This window comes from Cyphomyrmex costatus, unplaced genomic scaffold, assembly GCF_001594065.2.
Source record: "Cyphomyrmex costatus isolate MS0001 unplaced genomic scaffold, Ccosl1.0 scaffold81, whole genome shotgun sequence".
Taxonomy (NCBI): domain Eukaryota; kingdom Metazoa; phylum Arthropoda; class Insecta; order Hymenoptera; family Formicidae; genus Cyphomyrmex; species Cyphomyrmex costatus.
This window is the reverse complement of record NW_017280386.1, coordinates 912,422-935,620: the sequence shown is the minus strand read 5'-3', so window position 1 is coordinate 935,620 and position 23,199 is coordinate 912,422. Positions and strand designations below refer to the sequence as shown.

Below are 23,199 nucleotides of genomic sequence, written 5' to 3'. Positions count from 1 at the left end.
TCTAGATCTCGTTCTAGATCGCGTACCCCAGTGAACGACACTTGTTCTCGTTCCTCTAGCCTCTCGCTTCCTCTTGGGGAGGCAAGTACTGGCGCAAGCAAAGCCGGGGATAAAATTCAAATAATATGCTCGCGCGCCTCAATGGCGATGGATCTCCCCCCCCCCCCCTCCCGACAGTTAACGACATACTCGGTGTTTCTTCCTTCGATTCGAGAATGGAATGTGAGAGCATCCGCGATAGTAGGTCCCGGCCTCCCCCTGGCAAGCGTGCCCGCACATCAACTCAGGGTGACACCATGCTTTCGTCTGACAACGGGCATAACCTCAAAGCCTCGGTTTCTGATACTGCGGCTCGAGCCGAAATAACCTTAACATACGATAAAGGGGATTGCTCCCCGTTCATTGTTTTCATACGACGAGCGGACAACGCCGCAAATAAGAATGATGCTCCTCGTTTGGACCCGATCGCGGTTGCGCGGGTTGTCACCAATTTCGCGAAGGATCAAATTATCGAGATTAAAGCGTCGGGCCGCAATAGAGTCGCGATACATTTTAATGACCTTAATATGGCTAACACAACTCTCTCACACCCGAGTTTAAAAGAGGCTGGCCTCACCGCTTTCATCCCGTCTTTCAACATTTTAAGGACGGGTGTCATCCGTAACGTTCCTCTTGACATCTCAAAGGAAGATATAGCTAACCGATTTTCATCTCAATTTAAAATCATTTCTGCAAAATGCTTAAATATCAGAACGCATAAAGACGGCGAGGTGACTTATGCTCCCTCCAGAACTGTTCTTATCAAGTTTCCCACCCTTCGTTCCGTATACATCGGCCCATATAGTAGTGCGTGCCAAAGTCGGTACGATACCTGCACGGTCATTGTATGCAAATTCGTTCCATTCGTGGAATCGAACTGGTCTTTTTTTGATATCTGACACGATAACTGCGAGATCGATCGTCCGGGAACGATATATATCCAGACGTTTTGCCCACACCGCCGTACGGTGGGTATAAAATCGCTTTTTGTGATTAAAAAAATCGTTCGACGGTTGAATTCTCAACCGATTGCAATAAATTTTTTTTTAAAATACTCGTTATTTGATGTAGGAGAGACCGGGGATAGTAGCCTATAGGGGTAAATAGAATAATCGAAGCTACGTTGTAAACAAATCGCACGAGACACGCGTCAACGTGTGTAAACACGCAACAGCGACTGTCGCTCAGTCTGCTTTGAGATTTCGAGGCAGACGTGCCTGTAGTGGAAATTATGTTACAATTTTAAAAAATCGTACACGTAAGTAAATATTTTTATGCTTAAAGTTTTTGTTCTACAATCGTATGTAATTGTCTGAGATATTTGATTTATATTTAGATTGTAAGTGTAGTTCTTACTTAATAAAGTCCAACAGGTTTTTTTTGTTTATGTGTCTTTATTATCGTGTATTGTTAATATTTTTAAAAAATGCACGGATGGGGATAGTAGACTAATCATAACTCGGGGCTAATGTATTAATGATTCTAATATATAATATCTAGTCTTAAACTTCTTGAAATGAAATCTCACTATAAAAGAATAAAAATACAGTCAATTTTGATAAAGATTATGCATTTTAAAGCTTAAGACATAACTTTCGAATGTTTTGAATCATACAATTTCTTTGCAAAAATTTTGTTACAAATGATGCTAATTTAAATTGAACCTTGTAAAATTGAAGAATAAACTTTGGTGTGCACGGGTAAAACAAATTTTGTTCTGCAAGTTTTTTCAATTGTATCCAAAGCTTAACATTTTCTACTTAAAATAATATCCTAATCATTACGCTACAATTTTTTTCACTGAAGTAACGATTTGAACTGAATAATGAATTTTTAGGTCTTCTTTTAAAAATTTGTATTGTTGCCGCCGGTATTAGCATTACCCGAGGTATATACCATGAGTCGGACTTACACCTCGTGTGTGTGTGTGTGCGCGCGTGTGTGCGTGAGCGTGTATGCTAATATCGAAAAAAAATTGTAGCGTAATGATTAAGATATCATTTTAAGTAGAAAATTTAAGCTTTGGGTATAATTGAAAAAACTTGCAGAAAAAAATTTGTTTTACCCGTACACATCAAAGTTTATTCTTCAATTTTACAAGGTTCAATTTAAATTAGCATCATTTGTAACAAAATTTTTGCAGAGAAATTGTATGATTCGAAGCATTCGAAAGTTATGTCTTAAGCTTTACAATGCATTACTAAACATTGTTCGCGATAATTTTTCTGCAAATTTTTTGATCCACGGAGATCCATGAATTTTAATTTTGGTCCTTTTCTTCAATACCGATTTTAAATGATGTTTTAATCGTTTGTTCAGAAGTAGGCAAACTTCAAGGATAGAGGGACTTACAATTAGTCAAAAATGGTCATAACGAGATTTTTAAAAAAAGCATTTTGAAGTTTGAAATCTCTACTTCCGAAATCTCTACTTTTCTTTTGTTAACGGTCACTTTTTAAATTATTGCTATTACCGGAAATTTTAATTTAATTTATTGACTCGCAACATAATACAGGACACGAAGAATACTGAAAACTACATATTTTATAGATTTAATATTCACTGTAACATTAAGAATGGCCTGATCAGCGTCGAAACGTTCGTAATCATTTTTATTTTATTTATTTGTTTGTGTTAAATTAAAAGCTCTTTGTTACTTAACTGACTCTTAGCCCTTCAAGTGTCTATTTTGTTCTAAAGATCAGTTTGAGCCTTACACATAATTATTTAGATATATACATATACATTATGACGTGATACTTTGTGTCAGTCACTCGTGATTGCATTTACGCGGAGATCCTGTATCCTCTAAGCTCGAAGGGCGAGGGCACAATCGAGCGTGCCAAACTTATAATTTTTGTATAATATATTTAGTTACTTTCAGACTTTTTAATAACGATTTTTAGTCACATTTGAGCGTGAGCGATGGTTACGATAGGTCCATGTATTATTGCCGCCTCATTTACGGAAGGAAGAAAGAAGACATCGTCGAAGAAGCAAGAAACCACCTGAGAGGATCCAGTTTGCGTCACCGAGGAGCGCGGTACACGCAGGTCGTATTGTTCTGTAACCTCTGCTAATTTTGATATTATTTGGTGATTGTCGCACTTTTATTGCGGACGCCTCGGAGAGAGACGTCTTAAAGGATTGTCTGGACTCTGGCCGAACTATAGCCGAACCTTTAACTTCCGAGGAGAGCGCAGAAAGATTGCAGATTGAGCAGGAAGCCTTTTCCGCTTATTTGGAAAGCGCGCCAGACATCCAAAAGAATACGCGACCCGCAGGACTCGCTCTGATTTGTCGCGAGGTCGCGTGGCTGCGATAAGCCAATTAGAGCAGGAAGCGGCCCGATAGAAGAGGGGCCTAACGGTCTGCGTGGATCCGCGGAAGCTCCCGATCGTCACTTGTGCGGTAATCGAGCAGCTGTAAAGAGGACGCAGGATCTCCGACGTCGTATTGATAGGATCTCCAGACGCATAGACGAATTATTGCGAGAATCCCTGGACTCCTGTTACGAGAGTATTGAGAGAGCTTGTTGATGAGAATAACTGTCGTTGCCGAACTAGCAAGATAAGTAAAGATCGACGAGGGATCGTAACGTGGTGAGGCGAGCGTCGTCATTATGAAATTGTGTAAAACCACCGATCACGATATGTGAAATGCGTCTCGAGTGGATCGCGCGTTAGGCAGTATTCAGTGTTAGAGTCCCCGATGTCGTATTAACCGCCTGAAGGCGTTTTAGAGTAATCGTTGCCGTAAGTGCGTGCCATCCGCTCGGACGCTGAGATTTGGAAAGTATAATTATTGTTGTTGCTCGCCCTTATTGCCGCCAAGTCACATTTGTTCTTTGTTATCTGACGAGAATCCATTGTAGTCGAGACGAGCATTACTGTGCGTTATCGAATCATTGTCGCTTATTGTCGAATCTAGCATTGCGATTCTTTTATGAAACAACTTATTGACAATGTAAGAAAATTCTAGACTTGTCCGCGTATTTTTGTACGTGAAATTATTATCGAAGTCACTCATTGCTGTTGCCGACGGAATCACCCGCCGGCTATTGTTCTCATACGACGAACTTATACGCGCGGAAGGTCAACGTTGTAATGTTGTAATCATCTTTGTAACGATCTCAAATATAATATTGGTTTTCTCACCGATGTTACTGTTAATTATTGTGCATTTATTTCAGCCTCTCTACCTCGTTCTCCGACAATTTTCCCGCTCTCTGCGAACCACTCCCCTCTGTCAATTCCGTTGGCTGAGCTAGTTGTTTAGTCCGTCGCGAGAATCCGCGTAATCTATAATTTCTTGTCCGAGCAATTTATCTAAAGATTTGTGCGAAGAGTGGCACGCTCTCTCGTGCCTGGCGCCCAACGAATTTTTGATAGCGAATAAGATCTTTGCTGAACAAGGTAACTTGTTAACTTTTGTAACATCTCGAATCACGCGAGAATTATTGACGAACCGCACTATTGCTCCAGTAAGTATTGTGAATATCAAATAAGAATTTTCGCATAATTAGATTTCTTTTGGAGGACGCGACGAAGTTGTGCCGGCTCTCACGAGTACGGTTACAACATATATGTATGTATATACAGGGTGTCTGAATTAACCGCCAAATATTTCATGCGTGGGTAGAACAGACTATACTGAGTCGAAAAGTCCTGTACCATTTTGTGATTGCAGTAATAGTTAACGAGATATTAATTTTTAAAGATTGGCGAATACGCGCGTCCGTCCGGCCTACCACACAATTGAGTGTACGCCTACAGAACGCCGCGATGGGCGCGCGGGAAGCGGGACGGCCTGGCAAACGTGCCGTTCAAGTCATGACGTTTGGGGGTAGCGGCGGTGTGCGCGGCGCGGGCGGCGGAGCGCTTCCCCACTCAATGGTGTGGTAGACCGGATGAACGCGCGTATTTGCCAATCTTTAAAAATTAATATCTCGTTAACTATTGCTGCAATCTATGCAGCAATATATATGCTGCAATCCCAAAATGGTACAGGACTTTTCGACTCAGTATAGTCTGTTCTATTCACGCATGAAATATTTGGCGGTTAATTTCAGACACCCTGTATATATCAGGGAATGAAAGTAACTCGTTACTTGTAACTTCGTTATAGTTACAAGTTACTTTTTTGGTAACTTTACTGGTAACTGTGTTACTTTGTTCTTTTGTCTATAACAATAACGTAGTTACATTTTTTGGATAACGATAATGAAATTTACAGTTACTTTTATCGTTACTTTGCATATGATTGGACACGTTATTCTGTTATATAGCAATTACATGTTAATAATTACGACAGCTATAATTGTGGTTATAGGACATTGAGTGTTGTTATGTAACACAGGTGTACAAGCTACATTTAGTTTAACTTAATCTGAACATTGTACACATTTTGTTCTAATTGAGCTGTGTAAAAAGCTTTACACTGTACATTTCTGAGTACATTTATGTTAAGCAATTGAAAAATACCCCTTTTTGCAAAACTTTCATTATATATTTTAATTGTAGCGTTATAATTTTCTTTCTATCAAAATATTTGATTTACATCTATAACAGAAGTATAGATTAAGTAAAAATATAGCTGTATTATAATAAAGAGATTATGTGTATTTCTTAATTTTCCTTCTAATTTCTAACTTATATTGTGATTCAGATAGCCGTATACAATCCTATATGTATAATCTTCTATTATAGTTTTCTACAAAGTATAAAAAAATTGATCCTGAAATATTTTAGCTGTCAACTGCTGTAGCGATCCTGAAGTGATCTTTGACAGTTGAGAAATATACATATATAATATATTTAATTATTTGAAATATTTATATTTAATTATTAAAATGGTCTAAATAAAATTATTTTAGATCTGACTAAATTTTTACATATTGCAGCAAAATTGTCTTTTCCATATATTTAACGTATAAAAAATTTATTAGATTAGAGCGATCTTCGGTAAATATATAGAATAGGGGAGCCCCCCCCCCCCGATGATCTTGACCTTGACATATGTTGTCAAGGTCATGACCCTGAGTAACCTCCCGCAGGTTTTAGGTGGCGGTCACTGTTCGTTAAAAAGTTATTAACAAAAAGTTTCAAAATTAACGTACCATTTCTCGGAAATCATACATATTAACGTATAATTTCTGCCATATATGTATTATAACAAGTACTATTTTACATCTCCTTCTGTTTAGAAACGTTAAACTTTCCACGCGAAGTAACTCTCACCTCCCCCAACCCCCTGCGAAGGGGCACACGACTTCTACGATTGTACTGTTGCTATGATAGTACTGTCAGGGCAGACCTCTGTCGACGGTGTGGGTGCGGGGGGGTGGCCAAAGGCCGAAGACCACCCCCTTGCACTCGTCCGCGCGCGCGCGCGTGCGCGTGTGTGTACGTGTGTGTGTGTGTGTATTCCATTCGTTATACAGAGTGATTCAAAATGAACATAGTGTCCTTGAAATGTCATATTCCTGACTTAATTCTAAGACGATTTTTCCTTTACAAAAATGTTGTCAGAAGATTAGTTTTTGAATTATAACAAGAAATAGTTGGCAAATGACTGAGCGCGTAGAGAAGGTAGCCAGGGGCGGCGTAACTCACTGTTCGACGCAGATGGTACGGGGTCCCTCGCTGCGATCACATAATCGTTACATACGCATGAGCATATGCAATCGCATTCACACACACACACACACACGCACAAAATTACCTTGTAAAAATTTGGTAACTTCACGTTGTAGTAAAAGAGAAAAACCTCCATTTCGGTGGATCACGTACAGTTCCAAACAAATGTTTATGCTAATTAAACTTCCGTTGCTCTTATTTTAATTTAGGTATCACACGTTTCCACTGACATAATGCACACAGATCAATTAATCAGCAAATAATTAATTCGTTTCTTTAAAAACGTATCTCACTTTGACATGTTCACACGCACTCTCGATTTACATACAAACTATTCATTTACTTGAAGAAAACGAGAACTTTACTGTATCTCCATCAATTAATGTATGTCCATTTTATTATCGATGTGTACATAATTACTAATTTGCCAATTAGTCATTCAGTGACCAAAAATCACTCGAAATAAGAAACATATACCACGTTTACTCGACGATAGTTTGCAATCGACTGATTTAGTGATTTTAACAGCGAATCTGTTAGTTAATTACGATGCATCACTACTGTCGATTAATTATTCGTGGACTGAAAAGCACTCGAAGAAAGAAGCATTTACTCAACGACAGCAAGCACTAGTCGAATGACTTTAATACCGAATTTATTAGTTAATTATTAATTACTGTCGATTAATCACACACACATTCGTCACTTAAAAAAATCACTCGAAGAAAAGAATACACATGATTAACACAACGCTAATACGACACTTATTGACTCGACGAAGTACACGATCGATTTTATTGGTTATGTTTATGTTTATACTATCGCGGTCGATACGAACACTAGGTCTGTTCTTTATTCCTGCACTAATAAATTAGTGCACACGGTGTAATAAGATGAAGTGAAATAAGAACACGTTTGTTTTTTTTTCTGTGTCAGTGGAAACATGTGATACCTAAATTAAATTTCTAAGAGCAATGGAAGTTTAATTAACATAAACATTTGTTTGGAGCTGTACGTGATCCATCGAAATGGAGGTTTTTCTCTTTTACTGCAACGTGAAGTCACCGAATTTTTACAAGGTAATTTTGTGCGTGTGCGTGCGTGCGTGCGTGCGTGTGTATGTGTGTGTGTGTGTGAATGCGATTCCATATGCTCATGCGTACGTATGTAGCGATTATGTGATCGCAGCGAGGGACCCCGTACCATCCGCCTCGGACAGTGAGTTGTATCGCCCCTGGCTACCTTCTCTACGCGCTCAGTCATTCGCTAACTATTTCTTGTTATAATTCAAAAACTAATCTTCTGACAACATTTTTGCAAAGGAAAAATCGTCTTAGAATTAAGTCAGGAATATGACATTTCAAGGACACTATGTCCATTTTGAATCACCCTGTATAACGAATGGAATATACACACACACACACACACACACGGGCGGGTGCAAGGGGGTGGCCTTCGGTCACCCCCCCCCCGCACCCACACCGTCGACAGAGGTCTGCCCCGACAGTATAATCATAGCAACAGTACAATCGTAGAAGTCGTGTGCCCCTTTACAGGGGGTTGGGGGAGGTGAGAGTTACTTCGCGTGGAAAGTTTAACGTTTCTAAATAGAAGGAGATGTAAAATAGTACTTGTTATAATATATATATGGCAGAAATTATACGTTAATTTTGAAATTTTTTTTGTTAATAACTTTTAACGGACAGTGACCGCCACCTAAAACCTGCGGGAGGTTACTCAGGGTCATGACCTTGACAACATATGTCAAGGTCAAGATCATCAGGAGGGGCTCCCCTATTCTATATATTTACCCGATCTTCTTATGTATTTATTTATCTGATATTTTGTGATTAATTTGTCTAATAATACGAATTGAACCTTCTTAACGCCACCTACCGATTCTATATCTTTTCCAGGAGGTATAATTTATGATGTATTAGTCGATATTGATAATGAATGCTGCATAAAAATTCCTAATACGACTTGATAATGAGTGTAGAAATGCATCTTTATGTAAATATAAAAGGTTTATCGTCGCATGGATGCAAAGAAAACAGGCTAGAGAAAGGCAGAAAGGCATATTCATTCAATCGAGCGGCAATATAATGAAACAGAATGCAAATTGCGTTCTATATGAACATGTATACTCACTTTTCCTTCTCACTGGCTTTTGGTAGTAAAAACTTGACGGCCACGAGTCGTTTGCCAAGGGTAGTCGTCGTCCCGTATTCCGGAATCCCTTCAGCTTCCGCCACGTATACCTTTATATGCATAATTTGTTTGAATTGTATTATGTATAGAAAGTACTCATGATCAGAATAAATTTGGCAGAAAACGAGCGTTTGGCAGAAAACAATCTGTTGTAGTACTGACGAATCTCAGTTCTTTGTCATTTTACACAAGCCAACTTTGTTTATCGTTTATATTGTTAAATGTTTTTCGCAAATGTATATACTAATAACAAATTTTGTAAGTTTAATTATTAACATTAACGTTTACTTAATTTTTCAATTATGCAATGGAGCGGATTGTACTGCAAGAATTTTTTTAGTCAATGTCAAAAATAATAACATATACCTAGTATTAAGACCATACATAATATAAATTTATATATGTTCAGGAATCCGAGCGATTATATTTAAATCCTTCTAGAATTCTCAGAAAGAATGTATCGCGCTCATGAAGTGAGTTATTATTGAGCGTATGTAGAACTTGATCGGTTCAGCCGTTACTGAGATCTGATCATCTCGACTCCGAAATTTCTCCGTGTCGCGTAAAGGAGGCACGGCAGTGTCGCGCGCTTGGCTTAGCGCCGAGACACTACCGTGTCTCCAGATTGTCAATTTCCGCGACCGTTTAGTCCTCTGCGAAAAAACAAAGCGTTCGCCGAAGTCAGCTATTCATGCTCAGCTCGTCATTAAATCTCCAATCATCGGCAAGACAATTGTTTTCTTTGCATATATACCTCTTCGGTTGTGCTTATCGTGCTCGAAAGTACATCGAGAATTCGGTTATCGTTCGTATAATCCGCCGCGCATCCACGAGTGTTCTTGCGACGCAAATTACCGCGTCAAAAGACTTTCCAAATTCTCAACAGTTGTACAAATAAAGAAAATCATCGGCATTTTATTAAAAAAATTATGGCACATTTATTTCGACGCCGACCTTTCATATAAGGGCTGTCCAAGCAGCCAACGCACGAACATTTTGGTCCTTCGAGTCGGATCGGTGTCGAGTTCCAAGTGGTGCTGACCTTTCAAAGGTCCGACAAAGTTCTATGGTTTACCTATCACTAATTCCAAAGAATCATGTCTAATATCGAGGCGCTTCTGGCTGTTCAAACACAAACGATCCATTTTGCGAACTCTATCCAATTTCAAGAAACTTGGACAAGCCAAGATGACCTGTTACGAGAGAACGAATGGCTAATTTAAAGGAGCTTTTCGTCAGATGCCAGGACCTTCACGCGAAGATTATGGTTCCGGCTACCGCCAAGTTCAATCGGAGCATGCCTATTTTCAACACGAGTAATTTTTGATCTGCGAGGATGTCTACAACGAGACATTACAATAATGAATAATAAACATTAGAATAATGTTTTGAATGACATATTAAAAATTACGTGATATTCTTCGTAATACTCAATATCATCTTTAGATTTTAATATGTCATTCAAAACATTATTGAGATCAATATTCAATATCATCTTTAGATTTTAATAAATATGTCATTCAAAACATTATTGAGATCCATGATGTTATAAGTATTAAAAATTGTTTCAATTTTAATTCGTGATAATACTGCGGTAGTAAGTTTGTTTGCGTTATGTCTGAATAGTATATCAGCGCGCGATTGTTGGGGGGACTACATACGCGGTATATAAAAATCACACATAATTATAATAAACACTATGATCCAGCTTTGACGTTATAAGGTTGTTGTTCTTATTCTTGTTTGTTTATCAATGTACGGTCGTATTAAGATTTTAATTTATATTTTCTAAGTTTAATAATATATTACCACGAAAAGTAAATGATAGATTAGTCAAGGTGCAAATTCAAAATGAACATACATACATACAGGGAATGGAAGTAACTCGTTTCTAGTATCTAACGAAGTTACAGTTATAAGTTACCTTTTTGGTAACTTTACTGGTAACTGCATTACTTTCTTTCTTTGGTAACTGTAACGGTAACGTAGTTACATTTTTTGGATAACGGTAACGAAATTTACAATTACTTTTATCGTTATTTTGCATACGTCATTTCGTTATATAACAATTAAATGTTATTAATTATGACAGCTATAAATGTGGTTGTAGGACATTGAGTGTTTTTATGTAACACAAGTGTACAAGCTACATTTAGTTTAATATAATCTAAACATCGTACACATTTTGTTCTAATTAAACTGTGTATAAAAGTTTTACTATGTACACCCCTTTTTGCAAAACTTCTGTTATGTATTTTAATTATAGCGTTATAATTTTCTTTCTATCAAAATATGTATTTGATTTACAGCTAAAAGTATAGATTAAGTAAAAATATAGCTGTATTACAATAAAGATGTGTATTTCTTAATTTTCCTTCTAATTTCTAACTTATATTGTGATTCAGATAGTCGTATACAATCCTATATGTATAATCTTCTATTATAGTTTTCTACAAAGTATAAAAAAATTGATCCTGAAATATTTTAACTGTGAACTGCTGTAGCAATCCTAAAGTGATCTTTGACAGCTGAGAAATATACCGGGTGGGGCAATAACTTTGTCCACTTAGAATATCTCCACTATTTTTAGAGATATGAAAATATTGTTATTACAAAAGTTGTAGGGCATCAAGAGAATTATAACATATGCTAGTCATAATTTTTTTAGGTGGAAGCGCTTCGGAGATTTCAAGGTCAACTTCATTTTTTTAAATAGAATTATATGAATTTTTTTCACTACATGATTCTCCTAATTATTCTGTACATAAAAGTATTAAGGTGGAGATATAAAAAAACCAATAGTTTACGAGATATTTTACACATTCTTTTGATGCATATTGACAAAAAATGTTTAATAACTCATGAACTACTGACTTTTTGATAACCGTACCTTAATGCTTTTGTAAACAGTATAATGAGATGAATCAATTGGTGTGAAGAAAACGCATAGTTGCTATAAAAAAATATGTATGCAAAATGGATAATTTAGAAATAAGTACGATTATCAAAAAGTCAATAGTTCACGAATTATTAAACATTTTTTGTCAATATGCACCAAAAGAATGTGTAAAATATCTCGTAAACTATTGGTTTTTTTATATCTCCACCTTAATACTTTTATGTACAGAATAACTAGGGGAAGCATATAGTAAAAAAAATTCATATAATTCCATTTAAAAAAATGAAGTTGACCTTGCAATCTTAGAAGCGCCTCCACCTAAAAAAATTATGACTAGCATATGTTATAGTTCTCTTGATGCTCTACAACTTTTGTAATACAAAATTTTCATATATCTCTAAAAATAGCGGAGATTCAAGGTAGACAAAGTTATTGACCCACCCGGTATACAGTAGGTTATTTCAGGAATTATTTTGCACTTCTATCTTCTATGTGATACATCGGATATATGTACATCTCAGTTTAATGCATATTTTACAGGTTTTAGAATTACGAAATTGTATTTAAAAAAAAACTAAAAAATAAAACTATACATAGTGTCAACGTTATACATGCTATATAATATATATATATATATTGCTTTTATTAACGATTAAACAAAAAATACTGCAAAAGTAAATTTTCAGACTGATTTTTAAAAAGTAATGGAAAAGTAACGAAAAGTTACCTTTCGAGTAACGGTAATTTGTAACGAGTTATTTTTAAAAAGCGATAACTGGTAACGGCGTAGTAACTCGTTATTTTTTTTACTCGGTAACGAGTAACTGTAACTTGTTACTTTTAAAAAGTAATTTTTCATTCCCCCCCTGTATACATATAAGTAAAACAGATTACAATTTGCAAATTACAGTTTTTTAGAAAGTAACTGCAATATGTTATTCTTAGTGCACAAAATATAAAAGTCGATTATTGACATTTGATTTAAAAGGACCCCGCACAAAACTTATGGAAAATGGTTTTCGGTCAAATTGGCTGAAATTTTACTATGTTATAGTTTTCACCATGCTGATAAAAAGTTATCATTGCACCAAGTCCCAAAAGTCAATATTTCCCAAGATATAAAGGGTCAAAGTATTGAAATATGGTCATCCACAGTAGAGTCCTAGATATCAGAGAAGCGCAACCGGCTTAAGTCAGTATCGCAAAATTACTAAGAAAAGTATTAAAAATGGCGTCGTTTGCAGACGAACTATGAAATCCACCAATCGTCTATTAGTCAGCCATTTTTAATACCACTGAATGAATGTCATGATTGGCTGACAGTCAGCTAATCAGGACGCGGAACATCGGTTGCGTTTCTCTAATATCTAGGACTCTAATCCGCAGTAGTAAGACGTATGTTATAAGTATAAGTGATACATTGATATTTATTCACGAAATAAATAAAAATCGATTTTTACATGTATACATATATATACAGGATATCCCAGACTAACCGGAAAATATTACATGAACAGCTAACGATGGCGGATATTCGGTAATAATAGGCCGGACGAACGAGTTTATTCGGTTATATTTAAGGACGTTCACCGGCTACAATCGTAGCCAAAAGTTTACTGCTCGCTCGCTTCTCGGTGCATAGCGCATGTCTCTCCCCACTCCGCTTCCCATGCCAATACTTTTTCTGCTGAGTGTACTCACGCACAAGCAAACGGGGTTCGATGCCTTGTATGTATACACGCACACTAGCCTGTTGAGAAAAGTGGGGACCCGTCTCATAGCAACGGCTCTCCTTCCATGCGACGACTTATTTCAAGTGCTGTCGGATACACTACTTCGAACTTCGATAACTCAAAAACGGCACCGCTACGGATCCCCGTTTTTTTTCATGTTATTTCTAGCATCATCCTGCATCATATCCTAATTTTTTTAGAACAATCGTATAGATATCACAGTCGCTATGAATTGAAATGTCACTTGAGCGCACGCTTGGGCTATACCTTACATGTTAAAAGCTGCAACTTTGAAAATTAATAACTCGAATTCGGTACCGCTAAATTTTCTGAATTTTGGAGGATATATCGATAATGATATTAATATCATGTAGTTAAAATTTGAAGCATTTTGTATAGAAATCGATTAGCCGGTGAACGTCCTTAAGGTCTAATATCTCGTTAAATATTGCGTAAACTGCAAAATGGTATAAAGGTACAATTTCATGCTGACGCTTGACGCTTATTTTTAGCATCAAAACAGATCACGTGATCAAAATTGATGCTTAACATTCGTCAATTTGTATCACGTGATCTGTTTTGATGCTAAAAATAAGCGTCAAGCGTCAGCATGAAATTGTACCTTAAGACTTTTCGACTTAATTCGATCTACTTTACCTGTTCTAGATAGGTGATTTAATCGGTTAATGACACCCTGTGGTGTTCCAGACTAACTGGAAAATATTACACGAACAGGTAGAGCGGACTGAACTGACTCGAAAAGTCCCCTACCGTTTTACAATTTTCGCAATAGTCAACGAGATAATAATTGGTAAAAATTACCGAATACGTGCGTTCGCTCGGCCTACTGTCAACAGTGTACGCTCATGATAGCTCGATGACGTGCGGACCACGGAGAGCGGGGACTGCCTGGCAAGCGCGCCGCTGTCTGGGTCACGACTGGGAGCTCGCGATGCGCGGCATTGTGCGTGGTGTGGAACGCTTGCCAGGCAGTTCCCGCTCTCCACGGTCCGCGCGCCATCGAGTTATTATGGACGTACACTGTTGGCAGTAGTAGGCCGGGCGGACGCACGTATTCGATAATATTTACCAATTATTATCTCGTTGATTATTGCGAGAATTGCAAAACGGTAGAGGAATTTTCGACTCAGTTCAGTCCGCTCTACCTGTTCATGTAATATTTTCCGATTAGTCTGGGATACCCTGTACATATATATATGTAAAAATCGATTTTTATTTATTTCGTGAATAAATATCAATGTATCACTTATACTTATAACATAAGTCTTACTACTGCGGATGACCATATTTCACTACTTTGACCCTTTATATCTTGGGAAATATTGACATTTGGGACTTGGTGCAATGATAATTTTTTATCAGCATGGTGAAAACTATAACATAGTAAAATTTCAGCCAATTTGATCGAAAACCATTTTCCATAAGTTTTGTGCGGGGTCCTTTATACTAGACTATACAATGAAAAATAATTGCTTTTATAATAATTTCAGAGTATCAATTTGTTAATGAAAAAGAACACGACGGCCTGCTCTGAAATTTCTCGATGTCTACTTAGAAGTAATGTCGAAACTTTTACAGAGTAGATATGACAACACATGAAGTACAAAAAGTATTGTATTAGAACCTTTAAAAGCTCTAAAACGATGTGAATATACAAAATTGTAGAAACTTTTTTTCTTCTATGATTTTTAATTCTGCCAATCGATGTCCAGGTTAATGCGAATATTTAAATCAATCATTATCGAAACACTATTATATTTTGTACTTGCACTTTGTGAACCAAATGACAAATAACGTATTCGATAACTATGATAGTTACTTGATAGGCTGCTTTTAATCTAAACTATTTTCATAACTTTTTTTTAACTATTCATCCATCGGAAGTTTTTTGAGAGCAGGCCGCCATATTCCTTTTCGAGTCATTAACAAATTGATACTCTGAAATTACAAGCAATTACTTTTTATTGTACGGTCTAGTATAAATTTCAAATCAAATCTCAATAACCGACTTTTATATTTTATGCACTAAGAATAACATATTGCATTTATTTTCTAGAAAACTAATCTGCAAATTGTAATCTGTTTTACTTATATGTATGTATGTTCATTTTAAATTTGCTCCTTGAATAATCTATCAGTTACTTTTCGTGGTAATATATTATATTAGATAATTCATGATAATACATTATATTAGATAATATCATTTAAAAGTATTAAAGGTTTAAATTTTGGTGGATCTTTTTTTGATAAGATAATCATTTAAAGATTTAAAGGTATACATTTTTGAGAGAATTCTTTTTTGAACATGGCTTGACCTTTCCACTTTTATGATATGATTTTTTTAGGATATCACTCACCTTTTATAGTCCTACTATTTTATATAACATTTCTCGTCATCATATACATCATTTAAATTTTAAGGTAAATAATCATCAAAAAGGAAAGAGGCCACGAGCGAAAGATAAACAACATAAATTCAAACGGTAAAAATAAAATAATTATAAAAAAGAAAGATTATTTAAAACTTACGTAATTGTTTCAATGAGTGTGTGTTTATTGGTTACCTACAGTAAGGTGTATGTTCGTTGCATCATATTTTAGGAAGTATTTGTAATTCGACATTCTTCAATTTGTCTCACAAAGTTTTCAAGACTATGTCTGACAAATGCGTATACTTTGCCATAGATTCATGGGTGAAGGGTAGCTGAAACACTCGTCAAGCCATTGATATTGAATGCCGCGATATCCGTGTGAGCAGATATGGCAGTCGCTTTTTTCAAAAATTTTGATCCAATGTTTAATCGTTTCAATAAGAAAACTTTTTTCCTGTACCACTCTCGAAACTTACGTACAGATAGTCGCAGAATTTTATTTTTTATTTTGTAAAACTTGGCATACTGTATCGAAGACTCTTTTCTAGTCTTCGTTCAATCGCGACATTTTTTAAAATAAAAGGAAATTATTAGCCGCTCTAACGCATCCTAAATTAATTATTCCTAGAATAATTATTTTTGATAACTCCGACGAGGCGCCATTGTACTAGCGAAGAATAATTTACATCTCGGTACTTCATGAATCGACGTATTGTCGCGCATCCTGCGCATGTTGAATTATACGTGCACGTTGCGCGGCCAACAAACGGATTGATTTCGCAATCGTAACCATGTCAGAGAAGTTGCAACACATTACGTAGCGCGGGATAATACGAACTTGCTTTTTATTCGCATACAATTATAGCGGTATAAATGTTAATAAGTTAATCATTATAACGGCTTAATAAATTTTCTTTGTAAGAGCCATGGCATACACAAAAACACTTGAACAATAAATCGTAAACGCATAGTAGTCAATTTAATACGTCATCTACAATGGACAGTAGTAGTAATGGTGAGGCTGTAGGAATAAGAAATTGATCAATCACAGTTGAATGTGAGAAGAATAATAGACTGTGATTGGTCAATCTTTTATTCCTATGTATATATATATATATGTATATATACATAACCTCACTACTACTGTTACTGCCCACTATAGACGACGCATAATATTGATTTCCTTACTACTTATGTCTAAAGTTACTAGATTAACAAAGTACCGCGATGAGAAAATTAGCATTTGGAGCCAAAATGGCGTCGAAAGTTCAGATAGTGTATTTAACATCGCTATATGTCGATGGTATTTAATGTAACTTTCTACACATTAAGTGCAATCCTGATCCTGTTGTAACTGTATATGCGTTTGTGATTTTGTGTAAATGAACTGGTTAGGAAACGTCGAAAATGCTCGGTTGCTGTATTGAGAATTGCAAAAACCGCAGCGAAAGAGGCTTTCGTTTATTTTAGCGTAGACGATAGACGTAAAGAATGGCTTGAATTAATTGGCAAAAAAACATTGCCGGAAAGAGTTGTAATTTGTGAGGTATTATTAATTTGAATTATTATCATATGATACAAATATTATTAGGGAAGGTCAGCGATACCAACATACTACTTTGTTTTTAGACTATATTTTTTAGACAAAAGCAGAAAATAAATCTTTGGAGATATAAATGTAAACTGGAAATATAAGTGTCTTCTATCGATGCTCTATAGTAATTTTTATAATACTGTTAAGAATTTTGCAATAATTAACTTTTTTATTGAATAAGCGAAAACGAGCGTCAGACAAAATGGGCCCCAAAACTGACATATGCGTATATGGCCACAGAGCATGCGCATGTGACCGCAGTGTGCAGGTTATGTTACGATGCGCGATATGTCGATGGGACACGTGACGACATGCCGGTTTAGGCTATAAACGATTTTATTTTTAAAACCGTATTATAAGAAAAATAAGAAACAGGAAAATATAAATAAAATAGTTTTTGAAAACTACAAACATATAAAAGGATTTAATATTATCACTAATATAGCTACTATTACATAAACTACGTAATTTATAAAATAACATCATAAGAATTTTGTTTTCACATTTGTAGAATTCGTTTTTAGCTGATTTTGTATAGAAACAAGCTACATATACAGAATTATGGATTTTTACTTCTTTAATTACCAAAACAGATTATGTTTTCATTAATATTAATGAAGTGCAAAGATTAGTTTACGAGAAATAAGGGGGTGTCACTTTAGGAGACCTATGTCAGTGTCGGTGACTTTCCTCTATGTATTACATAATAATTATTGCATTAAGTTTACAAGTCCATTTGGACAATAATAATATAATTATTATATTTTTTATATTCTAATTTATATTATATTATAGTTTATATTTTATATTATATAAGAGTCCTTTTCTTTTATATTATTGTTTTTAATACAAATATGAATTGCAAATAAAATTAATATCTACATTTAATTTACGATTTTACTTTCCCTTATAATACATTATATACATTTATACATAAGTTTTGAATAACCGCGTCATGGAGCCAAAATGGCGGCAGTTCGCGGTACTATGTTAATCTAGTGACTTTACTTATGTCTTACTGCTTAAGTTATTTTTTTGTGTACAAGGCCTTTACATTGAACTCTGTGTCTTTTAAAACGAGAACGGTACAGTCTGTATATTAGATACTTGAATTAATTCTCGCTGTTGACCGGGAGAGGTATTTGTGCTGTTGCAACATGGCCGAAAGTGACTGCTTATGTATATGAAAGTATGAATAGGCTTTAATAATCAGTATATAACATTTGATCTGATGCAAAAAACATAATTTTTTTTGCATTAAAAATATCGGGTTTCGTACCAAAAAAGAGCATTTGCGAGAAATGTTACTTTTCTGTTTTAACCTCAAGAAATCTACTGCTGAAAGTCATAATTTGCTAGTGGAGGCTTATGGGGAGCATGTTCTATCTGAAATAACTTGCAGAGATTGGTTTAGAAGATTTAAAAACAACGATTTTGATATGACTGACAAAGAGCGCTCTGATCAGCTGAAAAAGATAGAGAATTCTGAGAATTGAAGGTATTACTTCAAGAAGATTCATGTCAAATGCTCAAAGAATCGGAAACAGTAAATGTCGATGTGTCAATCGTTAGCAAACGTTTAAAAGCAATGGGAATGTTCCAAAAGTTAGGAAATTGGGTCTGACATGAATTGAGAGACATCAGTCATTTGTGAATTGCTGCTCCAAAGACAAAAACGGAAGTCGTTTCTGCATCGAATTGTGACTGGCGATGAAAAATGGATTCGTTACGACAATCCTAAACGCAAAAAATCATGGATGCGTCCCGATGAACCATCAGCATTAATGCCAAAATAGGATTTTCATGGAAAGAAGGTCATGCTGTGCATTTGGTAAGATCAAGTCGGTGTCATGTACTATGAGCTCCTGCAACCGAGTCAAACCATCAACGGTGAATGCTGACGTCAATTACTCAATTTGAATCGAGCATTCAAAGAAAAACGCCCACATTACGCCAAAAGACATGATAAAGTTATTCTTCTCCATGACAACACCAGACCATATGTTGCACAACTAGTGAAGGAAAAATCTTGGAGGCACTTGGATGGGAAGTCTTACCTCATCCCCCCGCCCTATTCAGACGTTGCTCCATCGGATTACCATTTGTTTCGGTTGATGCAACATGGCCTTTCTGAGCAGCGGAATCCATTTATCACCCAAAAAGTGGGAAAAGGTTACAGCTTTCGATGGACAATATGGTGAATAAAATATCAGGTAGCTTTTTGATAAAATAAGCACAAGTTTTTTTAGAAAAAAAACAGCAAGAATTAATTCAAGCACCTAATACTTTAGATAATTCTTAAATTGAGAATTAAAGGATACAAATAATACACTAAACACAGAAATAATTGCAAAGTCATTATCGTTCGATTCGTCGGTTCATCGAATGTTCGTGTCTAATTGGAAATACAGTGAGTACAAAAGATATTTGCACCGAAAAAATTTTTATTTTAAAAAGTTTTATTTTTAGAAAATTAACATTAATTAGCAATTTTATAAAATAGATCTGTTCTATCAATGAATTCTCTGAACTGGTGCACACCGGTGCACATGCAATAAGTTAAAGTGAAACAAATACAGTTTCTTTTATTTCAAATTATTGCTCGGACCAGTTTACAGTAAAGAACACGCTTATTGAGTAGTTTCTGTCGTAATGTAAACACAAAAAAGTTTCGCGTATTCCTGATCTAGAAGCTAAATTTCTTGAAATTTCGACTATAAGAATACTTTTGTGCATCCAAAAAATACAATTTTTCACTTTCGTTTATTTTTAAGATAATATAATATATATTTTAATTATTACACTTTTTAAGTAAAATAATTCTGAAAACTACAGTCTAAGTCTATTGTATTTTTTATTGATAAATTATTAATTAATGTTTATTTTTTAAAAGTAGCGTCTTTTAAGGAGGCTCTATCGGTATTCCGAGGTCAAATGAGGACTACGGAAAAGTGTGGAAAAAACTGCTTTTAACACTCATAAATTTTATTTCTAAAATTTTAATTTTATTTAAGATGACTGTTAAATTGATTAATTTGAAGTGTACACAATGTATATTATTTATTAAGTAAAAAATACAAGGCTTGGTTGAAGAGAGTAGTAACCTCTGAAGGAGGTAACCTATAACCTATACACTTTTTACAACTTTTTTATTAAATATCTCATTCACTTCTTCGGCAACGTATTATTTTTTTTGCTTTGATAAATGATAAACGAGATCCTACACTTTCAATATATCAGTTTGTTATTTACTTCTTGACACATTCTGAAAAGATATATCTTTATAACTAATGAATTTTTCATATCCCCCATAAGACATGTGTATTAATCGGACTTTTCAAAAGCGTTTTTCCTGAGTTTGAAGTCGGCAACCCTACCTAAAAACTTTACCTAGGGCTTTAGCTACTTTTAAAGAACAATATTTATATTTTTTCATATTTTTCTAATCACCTTGCCCTAACGATAGAACCTCCTTAAAAGAACGTCTCTCGCGTACGAATAGTTTTTACGCTTATTGTATACATATACTTAATATTCACGGATGTAATAACAAAATATCATTACCGTTCCAAAGGCGCCTTCGGCAAGTTTGGAGAGCATGCGAAGGCGATGCCGTGGGAAGAGCGGTACGCTAGTCTGCTCCAAACGTCTCTTCAGAGCCGAGAGTACCTCCTGTTGAGTCGGCGACTGTAACACGAAAGCGCCAATGTATTGTGTGCGGGCTATTCAATGATAATAATCAACGATCTATGATCACGCTAGTCGCGCCGGGGCGCATCGTAGATATTGCAGGATCTACTATTGTCATTCGACAAACGGCTTATCCTCTTCGATCCTCGTGTTCACATCTACGGATTATAGAGTGCACGAAACAATATGCGGAACTCTAACACAACTTACAAGTGTTTTATTGATCGCGAAGTATCTGATTATTGATTAGTAAAAGCCAATTTGTAGAATGTTGGATACGATGTGATTGTATAGGTGTATCTTATGCTACTTTCATTGAAATACAATACTTACTGTTGTTGGATCATGAGATATTTTAATGAAAATGAGATATATAATAAAACGTTTTATGCAATGTGTGTGTGTGTGTGTGTGTGTGTGTATTTTTATAAAGGAGAATGAAATATTGCCGAATATAGATCTTGCCGAATTATTATTATTATTTCGTGGCTCGAAGGATCGAAGTATACGATGCGGTTTATAAATGTTCCGTCAATTTCAAATTGTTGCACGAAATTTAATACATTCATATAGTGGTCAATAATATGCTGTGTGCAATCGTCTATCTATATTTATTCGCAGATACGTAAGTGATCGTTGAAGTCGTCTAAAACTTGATGTTCTCGTAAGTGAGAGTGACATGAAAAGAAATATTGTCGAATGCATCAGGTACTCGCCGAGTAATCCTCATTTTACGGATAACAGTGAATCTGCCGAGAAGGATGATTGGCGTTGCTATGAAGCGTCAAGGCCAGACTCGACGCGACACGGGGCGAAATGTTTTGACTGTTTCGAGTGGCGCTGTCGGGTGTCAATCACGCGCAGACGTCTCGACGTAGACACGGGCACTTTCGGATCTGGAGCGTCCCGTCCCGAGCATTGTGCCCGGATCAATCTCGATTCACGTCGCGGAAACCGTACGCAAAGCGCAATACCAAATGTGTCTATCCACGGGACACAGACGCAGAGAAAGGACTCACTCGACAGTGAAGAAGCTGTTCGTATTCATGGCTTCGGGGGAATCGATCGGGAAACAGGGTGGCAAATGTTTATTAAGCATTCTCCCTTATACCTCTCGATATGAATACGTATGTAGAATCCCTATTCAAAGTAGAATATTATACAGTAAAAAAAGATACACACTTTTGTCCATTGAATGATTAACGAGTGATCTCTTGTTTTCGTAACAAAATTTCTAAGAAAAATTATCATAATTTTTTAGAGTTTGTTACTTTCACCGAGAAATGTGCGCAAAATATACAATACAATATTTTACTTAACTTTAAAATTTTATAATGAAAAAGTATATGTTAATAGACCGATAATTCTGTGCAACAATATTTCTGAAATACATACATAATTATATGATATAAAATATTATATAAATATATATTAATAAAATACATATAAATGTATAATATAAAAATCAAAAATATTAACGTCTATATTGGACTCTCGATAAACAAACAAATAAATATATTACAAAACAGGCAAGTGAGAGTAAATTTAAAAATATACGCGGTTGACAATGCGTTAAAATATAAATATATTAAACAATCTCTTTCAAAAGATTACAAAATTACAAAATTACAAAATTCATACGTTTCGACTGAATTCCAGTCATCTTCAGTGAAATTAAATTGCAAAAAATTTTATACATATCCCAATCAACTCCATGCTAATACGCAAAAAAGCGAGTCAAGCCAACGTAAATCCACGTAATCCACGATACACACACGTCAGATTAATTGACTCCATCGTTCCGATCAAACGGCATCCTTCATAGTTAACCCTTCCAATGACGGTTGGAAGCACAACAGCACTTGTCAGAATCCAACGTTTGACAAATATTATCTGAATTGAAACAAGCAAATACAAATAAAGCGCTGTATATGATAAAAGAAAGTGATAACTCATCAGATGCAATTCAACCGAAAGAAAAGAGCAAGAACAACCATGATAC

General features: G+C 35.6%; 1 protein-coding gene across 1 annotated transcript in view; it reads right to left on the bottom strand.

Moving 5' to 3' along the window:
• Window positions 1–23,199, bottom strand: part of LOC108781397 (epithelial discoidin domain-containing receptor 1) — a 148,452-nt gene that overhangs the window by 51,924 nt on the left and 73,329 nt on the right. Inside the window, exons 7-8 of the mRNA XM_018549348.1 lie at window positions 21,072–21,194; window positions 8,829–8,938 (exon numbers count right to left, since the gene is read on the bottom strand). Coding sequence (XP_018404850.1) covers window positions 8,829–8,938; window positions 21,072–21,194 — 233 coding nt within the window. The remainder of the gene's footprint in view (window positions 1–8,828; window positions 8,939–21,071; window positions 21,195–23,199) is intronic.